Genomic DNA, 15,707 nt, shown 5'->3' on the forward strand with positions numbered 1-15,707 from the left:
TTAACGAACACAACAAGATAAGACGGGGATTGTTATCTCGGAGCATGGAACTTAGCTGCGATAGGAGATAAGCCTTTCAAAGCATGTTTGCTGCCAGACACGTTTCCAAAGGAGCTCGGGAGGTAGTCCAAGCCTGGAATGGAATGCTGAGAAGCCAGTCAGGATATGATCTTCCTGACCTTTACCATCTTATTATAGCCACCTTTGGCGCATAATGTTTACAAATGTGATGATAAGGATCCACCTAAAGCCAGACTCTGGAACATGTGGAACCTCCGGTACCATAATTACTTCAACAAATACAATATTCATCTGTATAAATAAATAATGCCAAAATACATATATGTCATGTCTATGTCCTCCAGAGTCGGCGACTCTTTTCATGATATTATGGACTGTGATGGAGTTCTTACATGTCTTGCAATTGTGCACAGACACACATTTTTAAACGGTTGCATGTGTTCCCAAAATGGTGAACCTCATCTCATCCTTGCTCTTGAACACAAGCATTTCGGGCATACTCCTTTGATATTTATGTATGTTTGCTGTACCTAGTAACTCGAATATCACATATGGCCTCTATTTTCCATATTGCATACTAGTTTCAAGCACGTAAGAGCTTCCTTTAACATCACATCCCGTATACGCCTACTCTCTCTCATTTCTATAGTGTGGGAGAGTGTAAGGCTCCGTCTAAAGGTCGGAAAATTATAATGGCAAATGTACTAAGGCTGCAACAATATGAAACTCCTGGTTTTCCATCTCAAAACCGTTTTGTTCCATATCAAGCCTTTGAGGTTTTTCTTCAATTTTTCATTTCTAAATATCCTCACTCAGACAGTGTGGTGGTGACATAAGACAGACAGGATATTTGTCATAGATCCAAAGGTGCAAAGACATTACACAGTCACAGCTCTTTGTCACCACTCACTAGGTTTTAAAATTCACACCATTTGACACTTTCCAAGTCTGCTCCTTAACTGCTCACTGGTCTGGTTTCTGTCAGCCGCCTAGATGTTGACAATGCGATCTAAAAAAAGGTGGCAATATGGCTGCATGAACACTGATGGCCTTTTTAGGTTGTCCGATCGATGAGAGTGTTGTGACAGGGATATGCTGCCAAGGCCCTTGACTTAGTCCTCACTCCCTTGGTTCCCAGTTGAGATATAGTTTAGTGCTTTGAATTGGCTTTTATCGGGAACTGTGAAGCCCCGCAATGACATGGACGTCAACTCAAGCAGCGCCACCAATCTCCCTAATCACCAACCCCAAAAGAGTATCCTAATGTGATCTTTGCATCTTATTATCAATCTCTATTTGAAAACAGCCCTCATGTGGGAACTAATACACTGGCAGCTGTTTGGGATGCACTACATTGCAGTACAGGAGGCTTTCATGTGAGAGTGAGGGAGTGAAAAAGAGCTTGGACTCAACCATTCATTTACTGCCCATCTTATTAGCTTGGCATTGTGTTATTAGCTGCTATTGTGCACCACAAAAGCTCCTTAGGCCTGTTCTGCTGTTTGCTGAATCTGAGCTTTGTGCCAAGAGCTTTTTGAAGGTATTTGAGAGCAGGAAAATTCAATCCTAAACCAAAAGCATTGAGGTTTCTGATGGATAAATGAAAAAGCTTAGTAAGACAATGTCTCAGCTCTGACACCACAGATCTCACTGATTTATAGTTTATATTGCACGGCTGTGTCATAAAATTCACCAGCACAATCTAGACCAGTGGTTCTTAATCTTATTGGAGATACCGACCCCCACCAGTTTCATATGCCGTATTGAGTGTCCTCCAATTTTTTAAAATTTTTTAAGTCTCTGGCATTGGTCGTAATGCTTATACCTCTGAAATGATCATTTTTCAGCAGACCCCAAAAACTTTGTCCATCCATTGACATTGCATCATCAAAGAGGGCATTCTCAACACTTTAGATTGGTGAATAATTTGTATAAATAACACCCACATGGATAGACTGACCAGTATAGATTTGTGGAAAAAATACAAATAAATTATGGACTTGTGACATAGGTTTTGGCCAGAGGCCAACAAAATGTTGAGTGTACCATCTTTGACAATATAGGAAAAAAAAATACTTTTTGCACCATTGTAAAGAATACTCATAACTGCTGGGTTGAAAATTGGACCGGCTCAGGAAGTTGGGTCATTTGACGTTTTCTTCACGGCGCAAACACAAAAAGTGTTATGAATCCAATACATTCATATATAGTTTTTCCTGTTACATGAACAACATGAATTTGACCTTCTCTAAAAAAATTAAAGCACATTCAAACTGTTCATTGTTTGAATACATGAGCAAAATTCATAAGAGGTATTTGATGCATAAACATTTCCAAATGAGGTCTCCGTCTCTGCCTTTCAGTGACTCTTCCAGTCTCTTGATACCTCTAAGGCATAATCATTGAAATATTCATTCTAATTGAACCAGAAAAATTACTGATCCACTCATGGATCAATTAACCTTTTGTTAATTTTGCTGTTCATCTACAATTTGTGCAAAAAGCACTGAAACGGAACAGTCGAATTGGTCATGTGCATAGAAAAGATTTGAGACGATTAAAATTAGTCCACCTGCAAGTTATGATTTTTTTGTAGTGTCTCGAGTAGATCTTACCGGCGTTTTTTTTATTTTCCAACCAGCATATGAAATAAATCTCATTGCGTATTACTGGCATACAGCATACCAGACAATGTAGAGCCAAGATACGTATCACTGTTACATTTCCCGTGACACCAAAAGTTTTAAAATTCACTAAAAGAAATCTTTCCAATGACGAAATTGTGGAGGAAAGCAGTATTTAGATCTTCAAGCCCCGACACAGGGAAGAAACAAAAGAGCTACGAGAAGGGCTGACAGCTGCCGACGGCGCAATAACCCGTCTGGGTTTGGACATCCTAGGCAATGTGTGAATTGATTCCCTTCTGATGATGGACTGTGTGCCGAAATAAATTGACCTTGCCAGATGATGAATGAAACTGATGGAGCTTTTCATCTCCAGAGGGTCCGATCCACTCTGTAAAATGGATAGAGCACAAGATAGCGATTGAGGCAGCCCAAATGGAAGGTGCGTCTTTTTTGTGTCCACCAGCGCGCTTGGTAAATAATGCTTACAGGAAAAATCAGTAAGCAGTAACAAGTACGAGGGTTAAGTGCCTGTTGCTGACGAGATGATTAGGACCAGAAGCACATAGTAGTAAAGTGAAGCTGTCTGCGGACAGATGCTACCCATCTAAGCGATACATGGCTCGATTTCTGGGAGCCTAAATTGAAAGCAATAGTAATTTAAGCCTCCCCAATACACCGGTTCAATCCTTTCATTGTGGTTGCAACAAGCCTTTAAAAAAAACTCAGCTCAAGTGTGTGGAACACAGAGGTGCCATGGATTTTCAATAACACCCCCTAATGACCTGGCCCCAGTTTGATCCCACGCTGTCATTATGTGCTGATACCATGGGATAGGATCGCTGGATCTCACGGCACACAGCAGTGAGATGAGTAGCGAGGGCATTATCGGGATGAATTGGCCGTCCCCGGACAGGAGGCAAGTGTAGCCAAGGTCTTGTCGATAAAAAGACAGGGCACCTCGGGGCTCCCATCGCAGCCACTCCACTGCATCTTGGGGCCTCATTAGAAAGGCAGATGAGAGGTTGCGCATTAGGAGAGAGCCTCTCACCCACCAATAGCCTGCCTCGAAGGCATTGTTCCTTTTAATGAGCCCAGACTGTGGGTCAATATGCTGCTGGGCTGCCAGTCAATACTGGTTACCTGAAACACAAACACTCAAAACCTGCTTTCATACAAAATCAATGACCCATTTTTCCCCACCAGATTGCCAGGCCACGAGCTCATCGATCCCACTGAACAGCTCCGCATCAAATGTTTGACAAATCGTGGTCAGTTGATCGGATGGTGAGGCCTCTCGGTAAAAATACGCTATCATTAAGGTTGCAAAGTAATGAACTGATGAGAAAATACTGATATCCCAAAAGCCACCAATTAATGGCAAAACTACAAAAATCACATTAACATTGCACAGGTGCAGCTCACAGTATGTAATAAAAGGACAGGCAGAAAACATGTGACATTAGGTCCAAACTTTATTCCATACATTTTAAACCATGAATGTTCATTTTTTTACTTTGCACGCCTAAAACTCTACTGCTTTTGTATACAAGAATCTAAGAAAAACAACTGCACATAACCACAAGTTTGACAGAGAAAGTCTTTTTTGTTGCTCACTTTAAAGTGTCCTTCTTTTCTGTCTGGCTCGGGCCCAGTTAATGACATGGAAGTCTTTAAATAATACCATTGTTCTATCATTGGTATAGTTTACCCAAGCCTCTCGGTGTCACCAGTACAGTACGCTGCCTCCAGGAGATCTAGTTAGTGTGCCATTGCTGCTTTGCATAGATAGCAGATGATCCTCCTAGGCTCCCTCCCGGCACCTACCGTCACTTCACATCTATTGGCATGGCTTGTCTGTTGTCTTGATATTCAAGCAGGATGAATCCCACAAATTGGACTCAATTGTGTTTTTTTTTTGTTTTTTGTTTTTTAAAGAAATGGTTAAAAAGCCTAGTAAATTTACACCGTCATTTTGCAGCAAAGGGATATTAACAGGTTATATACATCAGCTTTCTGTACAGAGACTGAACAAAGACCTTATTATATATATTTGTCTGCATATCTCAGAGGCAAAACAAATTAGTTATATAACACTGTACATTGCCATTTTGAGGATATCCTGGTACCATGAGGTTAAATTACCCAAGGGTAATCCAAATCTAGTATTTTCAGTCATAATGGATATAACACACAACCAATGGGGATACATATTGTGTGACAAACACACAAATTACATCAAATTAATAGAAATGATAGTATCTTCACATGGAACAAGGATAGCAAATGTACAAACCACTTCGGAGCCTATTTTTCTACTTACAGCTGAAAAAAGTCATTTGATTAATATATTAATAATTATCAAATATTTACGGTGGCTATAAACATAGTATGTGTCAAACATCAAATATCTTGAGTCAAACACTCAATCAACAAAGGAGTCATGGCATGTGCTCAATCAGATACTGTACATACATACCCTTTCCCTTGGGGAAGTCTGCTCTTCTGTGTGGAAGAGGAGTGCGTTTAGTTCAAAGGACAATTTCTGATTGGGAAAGTGGAGCTTGTGAGTGCAGTTTTCCGTCCAAGAAGCTACCGTGCCTCAACCTCTTTGGGGTTGCGAGTTGGGGAATAGTCCCGTGGGTCCTGGGTGGTCGTGAGGGGTGTAGTCCTCCTGGGGGAGGCTGGCCTGGCACTACCAGCTGGCACAAGTGGCGGGGGGGCGCTGAGAGCAGCAGTAGGGGGGGTTCTGTTCAGAAGGCCGTTGTGCCCAGTGGAGGGGCTGAGTCTGGGGTAGGGCATTCCACCAAGGTGGGGCATAAACGAAGGCATGTGCGGTAGGTGGCCTTCCATGGGCGATTGGTGCAGCTGATGGAGCCGCGCTCGGTCCAGCTCTTCCCGCAGGTGGAGGCGCTCTCGCTCCTCCGCCTGCTGCCTCATCCTCTCGTGCTCCCTGCGTACTTCCAAAAGGTGCTCGTGGTGAGAGTAGTCGTGAGCTTCTCGCTCACGGTAGGCACGCTCCTGTTCGTACATACTGGGGAAGCGATGCCCTTGTTCGGCCCTGAGTTGGAAGTCCATGCGCCTCTGCAGGTCCAGGCTGCGGTAGGCCTCTCGAAGAGGGTCCCAAGGAAATGCCGGGTGGGGGAGACGTTCTCTTCCTGCCAGCGGGCTGACTCCCATGAAGGGAGCCATGCGTGCCCGGTCCAGAACATTTAGGCTGCCCATTTGGGGCATGGCACTCATGGAAAGGGGCAGTGAGTGTGCCATGGGGACAGCATGCAAACCCGCTCCTGGAATGTCACTGCCACGCGGGGAGGGAAGATGAGGATGCTGAGACAGCGGAGGGTGGTGGTGATGAGGATTTCCAGGCTGGCTAATAAGAGCTGGCTGCACTTGTGCAGGTGGCTGGTTAGCTGGCTCAGAACTCACCACCATTACTTCCTGCTCCTCTTTTCTCTCCTCCTTGATCTTCATGTCATCATTTTTTACCTTGTGGAACTGTTCCCCGCTTGGAGGCTCTTTCCTCTCACCGTCTTTGAGTATAGGCCCACCCGCCATCTTCATGCTCTGCTCATTGGTCACTGCCTTGGAGTACGGAGAAGGAGAACGCTGAACTGGCTTGATAGAGTCTTCTGAAGATCTTCTCTCAAGCATCTCCTTGCCAGGAGAGCGGCTCTCCTTTATCTTAATGTCGACTAGGGCGGAGGAGTCTCTATGGCGCTCTAGTAGCTCTTTCTCTGTTTCGCGGACCCGATCCACACTGCCACTGTGATGCCGAACTGTATCACTATTCTGGCTGGTGGAGCGTATCAAGTTGCTGATCTGGTAGCTGACTGGTGCAGATGCTGGAGATGACCGGTTGGAGTGGCGATTGCGTTCCACCGAATCTCTATGATGATAAGAAAATCAGGTTTCAGTTTGGGCTGCCATGCTTTCTGTCTCCAACTGAAGAGATTTTAATTTGAGAGATTTCTTTGCTTTAAGCAGCCTGGTGCCTATTCAAGTCGGAATACATCACTGCTTCTGGAGTCTGCGTCGGCAAGCCTATTGGCAAACCGTAAGTTGTGTTGCAAATCTTTTGAGTGAATCTACTAACAATATTACACTAAAACCGCACTTCCTGAAGAAACGGTAAGTAATTGGTCAGACATGGCCTTCCTGCGTGGAGTTTACAGTACACGTTGTGCGTGCATGCATGCGTGCGTGGGGTTTCACTGGTTACTGGTTGGAATTGGGGGGTTAGATCGCCAAATGATTCCCGAGCGCGGCACCGCTGCTGCTCACTGCTCCCCTCTCCCCCAGGGGATGGATCAAAATCACACGGGGATGGGTTAAATGCAGAGGACAAATTTCACCACACCCAGATGTGTGTGTGACGATCATTGGGACTTTTAAACTTTACTCCACAAATCTCAAAACATGGTTTAATTACAAATACAACATAGGTTAATTAAAGAATTTATCCTTAAGTGTGGATGTGGGTGTGAATGGTTGTTTGGCTATGTGTGCCCTGCAATTGGGATGCAGCTTGAATAAGCACAAGCGCAACCTTGACCCAAATAAGAGTGAACGCTATTAGAAAATGGGTGGGTGGATAAACCTCCTACCCTGACTATGGACTATCCAGTCTAAAAAGGAGTAGGAAAATGTTTCTTATTTGTTTTTTTACCATTACTGAGGATAAGGTATGCACCAAAAAGTGGGTGTAAAAAGTTGAAAACAAACAAACAAACAAAAACCCCAGGTGGAATAATTTATACCGTATTTTTCAGACTATAAGCCACAACTTTTTGCACAAGTTTTGAACCCTGCGCCTTACTGGGATTTGTATGATATTGTATAATATTTTAAACTGTTTATTTTTAGACCTTGCTCATTGCTTATTGATTATACTGTAAATAATTCCACATGAGTGAATGCCTGTCTACTAGTAATCAAAGAACAAAAAATAGCTCACCGGTCTTTATCCTTTTCTTCTTTTCCGATAGATGAGTCTCTCTTCTCTCTTTCTCTCTCCCGTTCTCGCTCCCTCTCTCGTTCTCGCTCATGGCTGTTGGCGGAGCTGCTCCTCTCGGCATCTGCAGTTTTAGGCCACTGCGGCGGGGTAGGGAAAGATGGCGGCGTGCGTCGCAGCCTGTTCCAGGTGTCATGTTGTGGACTACTAAAAGGGGGCAGTCCTCCGGGTCCCTCCTTGGGGCCAAACATACTGTTGGACCCTGGAAGGAAGGCGGAGACAGACATTTGACCTGCTGTGAGTTCATTTCACACACTTTGGGGGACCAACAAAATAGAAACAACTCAGCATTAAAAGTTTTCTCTTTCATTTTCTTTTCATGCTCACTCAGGTTAATGGCATTCCCCCAGGATACAAATAATAATAACAACAACTTTCCGTTGGATTAAAGGGTGTGCTTTCTGACGATTCATTTGCTCCCCTGTAGCTGAGGGCTGTGAACATTCAGGGAGAGACTTGAGCATTCCAAAGCACGTCTATTCCAGTCACATCCATTTTCTCAACAGAACGACTAATTTGGCAGTTAAAAAATGGAATGATGAAGGGAAAGACAGCCAAAACTCCACGATGGTGCAGAAGGGGTTTGTCAAATAATTAATATTTGAATCGCCACCAACAGAGGACCTGGGAGAATCCGTTGGCAGTGGCTTCTCGAGATTAAACCCCGGCTGTTGGGGGGGGACAGTTGGTAGATGAAATGGCAGCAAGAAGTCTGCTGCGGTGTGTTGCACAGCCCCGTTGAGCTTCCCCTGGCCAGGGCTGCTTTGACACGGAAACTAGAGCTAAGTGTCTTGAATTTTCTCCTCCCCCTGCTGACTCTCCCTGTGGTCTAATGCTTTCCCTACTCTGTTATGTTACCGGCCACAGGGGCCAGATTTAAGAGGGAAGCGTTGGAGGAGCAGAGGGGGCCAGCGCTTACCAAGCGAGGGGTTGCCTAATCCTCCGAAGGCACTGCTTGAAAGGTTGCCGAGGCCGCCAAAGGAACTGGAGCGACTGAAAGGATCTGCAAAATGCCAAACAGGGATTAGCAAAAACGGGGGGTGGAGTGGGGCACTGGCGAACCGTGATCACCACCACACCGACCCGTTCCACTCAGCTTTTTTCTTACAAGCGAGCTGTTTTGTTTAGCGCTGACACCCTAGCTCAAGGCCTCTGGATACTGCAGTGGCCAGCACTCCTAACTGGAGTGGCTTGTCACTCTTGGATTCGGACAACAACACCACTTTATGCAAAAGAGGTCTTGGGAATGAGCAGAAAGTGCCTGTAGAAAGGCTGAGGGAACATGGATTGAAGGCTGTGTTCATTTTCTTGGACCAAATCAGATCAAAGATTTGATACACTTAGTGTTCCCACACCTTTACCATCAGATCAAGTTTCCCTCCAAAAAGGAGTTGGGGGATTATTAACGCTTATGGTTGATACTATTTATCAACAAACATATAAGGAACATATGGGTAACAAAGGGCCCTTTGTCACCTCCAGTTGTTTTCCTTTTCAATAATCCAAAGACCCAAATAAGGGTTGACTCTTGGTTACTTGGTCAATACAGGATATGATTTCAGGTAGGATGCACCATGTGAGAGTGATGGAAAAGAAGACATTTATAACATGGAGTTACTTACACTTACCTGCCAAATGGCTAGGAGGCAGGAAACCGCTGGGGTGGGGAGCAGGACCATATGGAGAGGGAGCTGGGTGGCCTGAGCCTAGCAGAGAAGAGGACATGGGGATTATTAGTTTCCAATCAGACACTCGATGGTTTGATAATTACCTCAGGTTTGGGTAGTGGTGCACAAGTTAAAGTGGATTTTTGCATTAATCAATGACTGTACAGCAAATCCATGAAATGGTATATCTCTCATTCGACTGCATAATTAACAGATAGTATCCCCCTTGGTGCAGGATAAAACACAATTACCTAAATGAAATCTGATGTTGGACACAGAGCCGGCCCACGCCCCCATGCCCCTAGGCGAAATTCCATATTGACACTCACCTTTTCTGCCAATAAAAAAAATTAATGATCATTCATACACCTACTAGGAACTCATTGCTTCTCACCACCGTGCAGACAGGTTGTTACGCATACACGTTTTGGATAAGGACAAATATGGACACCCTGCACTTAAATTCTTATTGAACTTCATCGTGCCACTTACAGACTACATTTTTTGTTAGTTTTGTACATTTCTTTTGTTAATTACTGCATTGATTTTTTGTGTATGTGGTCTTTTGTCTGTCTGTTTTTTTTTTTTGCAGTGGTTGTGTTTTGTTTTATTTTGGATTTTTGATTGTAAGGATGTTGTTCTTGCTTTCTTGTTGTAACGTTAATGTTTGTAATATAAAAAGAAAGGAAGAAAGGAAGAAACAAAATAAAAGAAAAACAAGAACAATGACTATGAGATATCTATTCAGTAATGCAATTTTCAAGTTTCTGAATGATCCAAGTCCTTCAGAGTAGGGGTGTAAATTGCGGGTTTTGTCACGATACGATATCATATCGATAGAAAGAATCACGATACGATATTTGCCGATATCTTAAAGCCTGCTGTGATTCATTCACGATACATCACGATATAGTGCTCTACGATCGATATAGAACAATATCCTGATTTATAACAATTCATACGCAAAATCAACAACATCTTTTCTTTGGAATCCAAAGTGCTTCCAAACGAATGACTTGAAGCCCAAAGGGGAGCGAATTTCCTCGTCTTCTTGGACACTAGCCATAGCACCAGCCCAGGAGCCGCGTAGTTGTCGGCTCCCCTTTCACGTGCCTGCTCTGCTCAAAACACAACACGCCGCGCACTGCTCCCGGAAAGAGGAAGCAAGCAACAATGAACTGGATTTCAAAATAAAGTCGCGTCTAATGTCCGAGGTCAAACACGGCGATATAAATCGATGTTTACGTTTAGCATCGATGCCAATAAATCGTAAAGCATTATATCGATTAATCGATGTGTATCGATGAATTGTTACACCCCTATTACACCCCTACTTCAGAGTTATGTCATATCAAATATTCCAAAGGTCCTTTCAACTCTACATTTCTGTCTCTACAGGTTTCCTGGTTTTGCATCGATAAAACATGTTTGAGACACAGGCTTCTAAAAGTTTCAAGTGAAGGCGAGATAGAACTGCTCGCTGTACCTGGAGCAGAAGAGGATTGAATTGCTATGAAACTCTGGACCAGTTCAGTCAAACAAAACATAGCTTTTCTGTGACTGCAGGCTTGCCAAAAACTGTCTGACGGATTAATTTATTTTCTGTCACTTGGTAATATGTTTGCTCGTTTCTTTCACAAAAACTTCCAAATCCATCCCTTCACATCGCAAACTTTATTTTGCGATTGCAAAACAAAAAATAGTTTGCACATACAGGCTCTGTCTGTACAACTACCAGAAGCAACAAAGCTATTCATGGATGTCAGTCACGATGATTCAAATGATGTCTCTTGATATTATTCCTCCATGTATTTTGCTGCTGAGGGACCCCACTGACCTGTAGAGGAGAAGAGGGGTCGGGCCAGGTCGTGAGGATATGGGAATCCTGGGAAGACACCTGGGACTGGGGGTCGGCTGAACAGATCCAGCTTCCCATTCATGTCTAGTTTGTGGGGGTCCAGCTGCATTTGCTAGATTAGAGCAAGGCACAAACAGAGAGAGGAGAAAATGTGGTTGCTAGGCAACAAATAACTACATCTCCAATGATGAAGTATCATCTTACAACAAAGGTTTTGACACGTCACCAGCAGCGCAGGGGTCTTAAAGATCCCACATATATCAGTGACGTCCCAAATTTGTTAGATTTATTCAATATTGTGATGGTTACTGATGATTTCTCTTCAGAGCATCAAAGCACCTGCATTTGGTATATTCAATAACATAATTCCAGATTTTAACATCGAGACTTAACTGTATGACCTTTTTTGTGTGTGATTTGTTTCATTTACACGTCTAGTTTTTGTGACAGCAAAAACTGTTTCCATCTCACGCACCTTCATTTTCTGCTGGTGGTGGTAGATCTGCCACGCGATCTGGACATGCACCGCACACCACTTGCCAGGTTTCTACATATTTAAAGAGAAACCAATGTTAGCCAGCTGGCCTTTATAGGCAAAGTTAAAATTGGATATCGGTATTGAGAATTTCTGGCCAAACTACAAAGTGGGAAGTCATTGTGGCTTTCAACAAAGCAATGACTAACACAATCTAACCCCGACGACTATAACCCAGAGCGATCTCAATGCTATCCTTAAATGCAGCAGCTTGTATTTTCTTGGTCAACCACTATTGTGGAATGTTTGACTTTGTGGCCTGGCCAGAGACATGAAACATTATAACGGGAAGAACAGAAAGTTGTAACTTACTCGAACATTGGTCCTGAATGGGTCCGTTATCTGTGTGGAGAAGCAGACAATACTTGTCATCTAAGCTTTACGAAGAAGAAATAAGTGGTACTGTTGAACAGCTCATGGCATTAATGTTAGTTTCATATGGATAAATGTCCGGTGGGTTAGAAGTAGCCTTAAATACAAAGCCATTTCTTAAACATACATGTGCATCTCATTTCCATTGTATCCGTCCGTCCATCCATCCATCTCTATATGCTCGCTGAACTGGTTGCCAGGCAATAATAGTGTCCATTTACACAAACAACCATTCAAGCTCACATTCACAAAATTTAGAGCCTTAAATTAACCTTAGTTGACCGTATTTGTTGGCCGTTTGTGGGAAGGAGCCAGAGAACCAGGAGAAAACACACACAAGCACAAGGAGAATATTCAAACGCCAATCTGTAAACCTAGTGCAAATTTGAACCCACAACTTCATAACTACACAGCAGCTTTGCCAACTACTCGTCCCTCATGGATGGCTCGATGCTTACCCGTGGATCTTTCTGAAGGAGTGCGTGAGGTACTCCTCCGGGACGTGCTGCAACATCGATGGGATTGGATGCCTGAGAACGAGAGAGATTACACATTAGCAGAAAAAGGTGACCGGAAAAGCGTACTAGTGAAGGGTAAGAAACAACAGTCAAAGGTGCAGTATGTAAGTGCACAAATGCATTCTATTTCCAAACGAATGGAAGACAATTCCATTTATCATTTTCAACTCTCTAATCTTTAGCTACTGCTGTGTCAAAGCTGATGATGAGTACAAGTGCAATGAAGCTGGAGCTGTTGACCCGCGCAAGGCTAACACATCTCGGATCTCTCTGATCTTCTTTTCGTGTCATCAGAGTGCCTGGATCAGCCGTATTAATCCAGCCTTAAATCACAGATGGGGAAATTCCTGCAGGTTGACCTAAGTCATCGGTTTTCTCCAGCACGCACACATCCAAACACACACACGCGTATCTCAACCCCGAGCTCCTCACGCAGAATGCTTTTCAGAGGATTTCCACATATAAGAGTGTTCCGTGACCCATCTGGAGGGGCCTTTAACAAAAGGGCCTCTTCATGACAGAACCCACCGGGAATAAGGCCAGGGGATTTAGGCCAGCTTTGATTGGTGCTTACACTGGGTCAGAGCCTTTGGGCATCTGCCAGACACAACCACACCCTCCTCCCACATCTTCTTATCCCTCCCATTTTTACCTCCCCTGCAGCTTTTGGAGGCTTGTCTCGCCTAGACAGACAGATGTTATCTTATGCTCTATCTTATGTTGCCTGTCATGGCTCAGGTCAATGCTCAGCTCTGGCTGCCGCATGCTCAGACAACACATTTTGCATCGAATATAACTAGGAGATGACACCAATTTGTTGAATAACTGCCATATAGAATATTATAAAATTCACGTGAAATAAGATCGTTTCATCATTTTCTTCCACTAAATGTATTTTGGTGGTACATGGTGTTATGCCTTTTAAGTATAGTCTGTTGATCGTCAGTTCTTTTATTTATTTTTTAAATTAATGCCCAGTCAGACTATGTAGACCTGAAATAGCAGAAAATAATACTGTACTTTGTATATTTGAATACACAACTTTTTTGACTGCACAATAGCTGGTGAGTGCATTGTAATGTACAATTGCAAAACAGGTGATCTTGTGTGGAATTCTTTCAGCTGATGGATGCGATTTGACTAAAGAACTGACCTTAGGTTGGAAGGCTCCTTGCAGTGAGCTGAAGGGTCCTGAGTGAGGGAGCAGCGGGGGCATACCTGGCATGGTAGGGGGGTAGGAAGGGAAGAACTGAGGGGGAAAGGGGAGGGAGAAAACAAAATGATCATCGGACGGCACAACAAACAGGTCAAATATTGACCCTTTAAAATGCCGATAAATTACAATGACTTACATTTGAATGATGTCTGATGAACGGATTATCCAGTTTTGGAGTATATTTGTCAAACTGAAAGAGAAAAACAACAAAAAACACAAAATTGGATTAGACGTGATCAATTTAACTCAGTCCAACATACTGTATAACACTATCATCATTACATCTTGTGATATTTAGGGAAACAAACAAGACATATGATCACCATCTTCAAAACAGCAAAGAGCAGGATTTGATTCAGACTATTAAGCGCTAAAGTGAAGCAGCTGGCTTTCACCAGTCATGGGGTTATTTAGATTGAATTGTCAGATAAGGCAGTAAAATTATTATTAACAGGACAAGAGCAAATTATCCAACTGAGCATACAAGGCGAGGGTGGCGGTGGTTGGGTGGAGTTGGGGGTGTTCATCATGGGAATTATATCATTATATACCAGACCACTGGAGAATTTATGTGAAACTAATAGTTTTTACTAAGGACTTTTAAAAGAGGCCCCGCAGATATAGTTGAAAAGGCAGCAGGAAAACAAAGTTGTTTGTCAGCAACACAGACTTTGAAAGCAGTGATTTAAGGAAGGGAAAAATCCAATCTTTGTGAATAATCGAAAAAAAGAAAAGAAAGACAATCAGGAGTCTACTGTGTGACCAGTCTGTCTTTTAGGATTTGACGTGAGTGGAACACACACCGTTAGCAATGGTTAGGAGCTGATTCAAGACAGATCAGCATGTAACTGATACACCGAAAAAAACAATCTATAAACGCTAAAGTGATGTGGTGAAAGCTTTTTAGCAGGAGAGCTCTTGTCTAGGAGAATAGCCACATCAGTAATTTGCCATTCAACAACTGTGATGTTGTTTTCATCATGCCCTCGACGCACGAGGAACTCATCATGAAGCTGAGACGGGGAGGAGACAGCGAAAACGTTGTCCCACACATGAATAACGGCATTGTACATCTGTTCTCGTGCCAATACAGGCTCGAAAATTTTAAACACACTAATTACAAGTGCCAGTAACTTATTCCGCTCCACAAATACACAAACCATTTGCAGGTGCTTTTGGCGAGTGTGTTTATAAATTCTCTTGGCGGGCACTGACATATTTTAGTTGACTTAAAACTTAGTGGGGAGTCGGGACATATATATTGCAATGTGTGCTGCGAGACGGGTGGTTGAGCTGTCGGCTAAACTCCTTGTGAGGACACAGCTTTGGACTTGGAGGCCCTCTGGTGTGGCATGGACATTCACATCTGCACAAAAATAGCAGCAGCGGCGGCAGTGTTCGTTCATGGGTCCTAATGAGCCCAAATCAAAGACAGACAGCCAACTGAGAGGAAACCTCGAGCCAGCTTTCGAGCTCATTAAATGCCTCCTCTGCATTACTGAAGTGCCGGCCTGCTTAATTCTTAACGCTAGAAGTGTCGCTTTATGGCCTTGTAAAGGGAAAAGGGGGGAAATTCACCCATGGAATTTACGATGCTTGTCGATTTGATTCTAAACAGCTTATCTTTCATCGATATTTCTTGCTCACATACGTTGCGGGGGTGGGGGGGTGGTTGGGTTGGTTAGTGGCAGTGTGGGTCAATGCTGCCATTTGGTAAGCCACCTGCTTGAGGCCACTGAACAATAAACAAATATTGATGCTGTGTAATTTCATTAATTACTGCCATTAGCCAAGGAGTGTAACAGCTGAAATTATACAAGAGCCAACAGGAGGAGTGTGGAGAAGACAGGAGAGAGAAACTGTGTTAAACCACCTGACAACA

The 15,707-nt window shown here is 43.4% G+C and overlaps 1 protein-coding gene across 10 annotated transcripts in view; it reads right to left on the reverse strand.

Annotated features, from left to right (window-relative positions):
- Window positions 1–4,102: 4,102 nt before the first annotated feature.
- The window catches only part of fbrsl1 (fibrosin-like 1), a 232,041-nt gene continuing 220,436 nt past the window's right edge, over window positions 4,103–15,707 (reverse strand). For 6 of the 10 annotated variants that reach the window (XM_061277971.1, XM_061277970.1, XM_061277969.1 and 3 more), the window contains 10 exons: window positions 13,962–14,015; window positions 13,763–13,858; window positions 12,550–12,621; window positions 12,032–12,061; window positions 11,660–11,731; window positions 11,164–11,296; window positions 9,282–9,365; window positions 8,579–8,662; window positions 7,603–7,861; window positions 4,103–6,534 (listed from right to left, as the gene is read on the reverse strand). In XM_061277971.1, coding sequence (XP_061133955.1) covers window positions 5,238–6,534; window positions 7,603–7,861; window positions 8,579–8,662; window positions 9,282–9,365; window positions 11,164–11,296; window positions 11,660–11,731; window positions 12,032–12,061; window positions 12,550–12,621; window positions 13,763–13,858; window positions 13,962–14,015 — 2,181 coding nt within the window. In that variant the 3' untranslated portion in view covers window positions 4,103–5,237. The remainder of the gene's footprint in view (window positions 6,535–7,602; window positions 7,862–8,578; window positions 8,663–9,281; window positions 9,366–11,163; window positions 11,297–11,659; window positions 11,732–12,031; window positions 12,062–12,549; window positions 12,622–13,762; window positions 13,859–13,961; window positions 14,016–15,707) is intronic. The other 4 variants (XM_061277967.1, XM_061277973.1, XM_061277974.1 and 1 more) reach the window with 4 other exon arrangements.

This window comes from Syngnathus typhle, linkage group LG5 (assembly GCF_033458585.1).
Source record: "Syngnathus typhle isolate RoL2023-S1 ecotype Sweden linkage group LG5, RoL_Styp_1.0, whole genome shotgun sequence".
NCBI classification, from domain to species: domain Eukaryota; kingdom Metazoa; phylum Chordata; class Actinopteri; order Syngnathiformes; family Syngnathidae; genus Syngnathus; species Syngnathus typhle.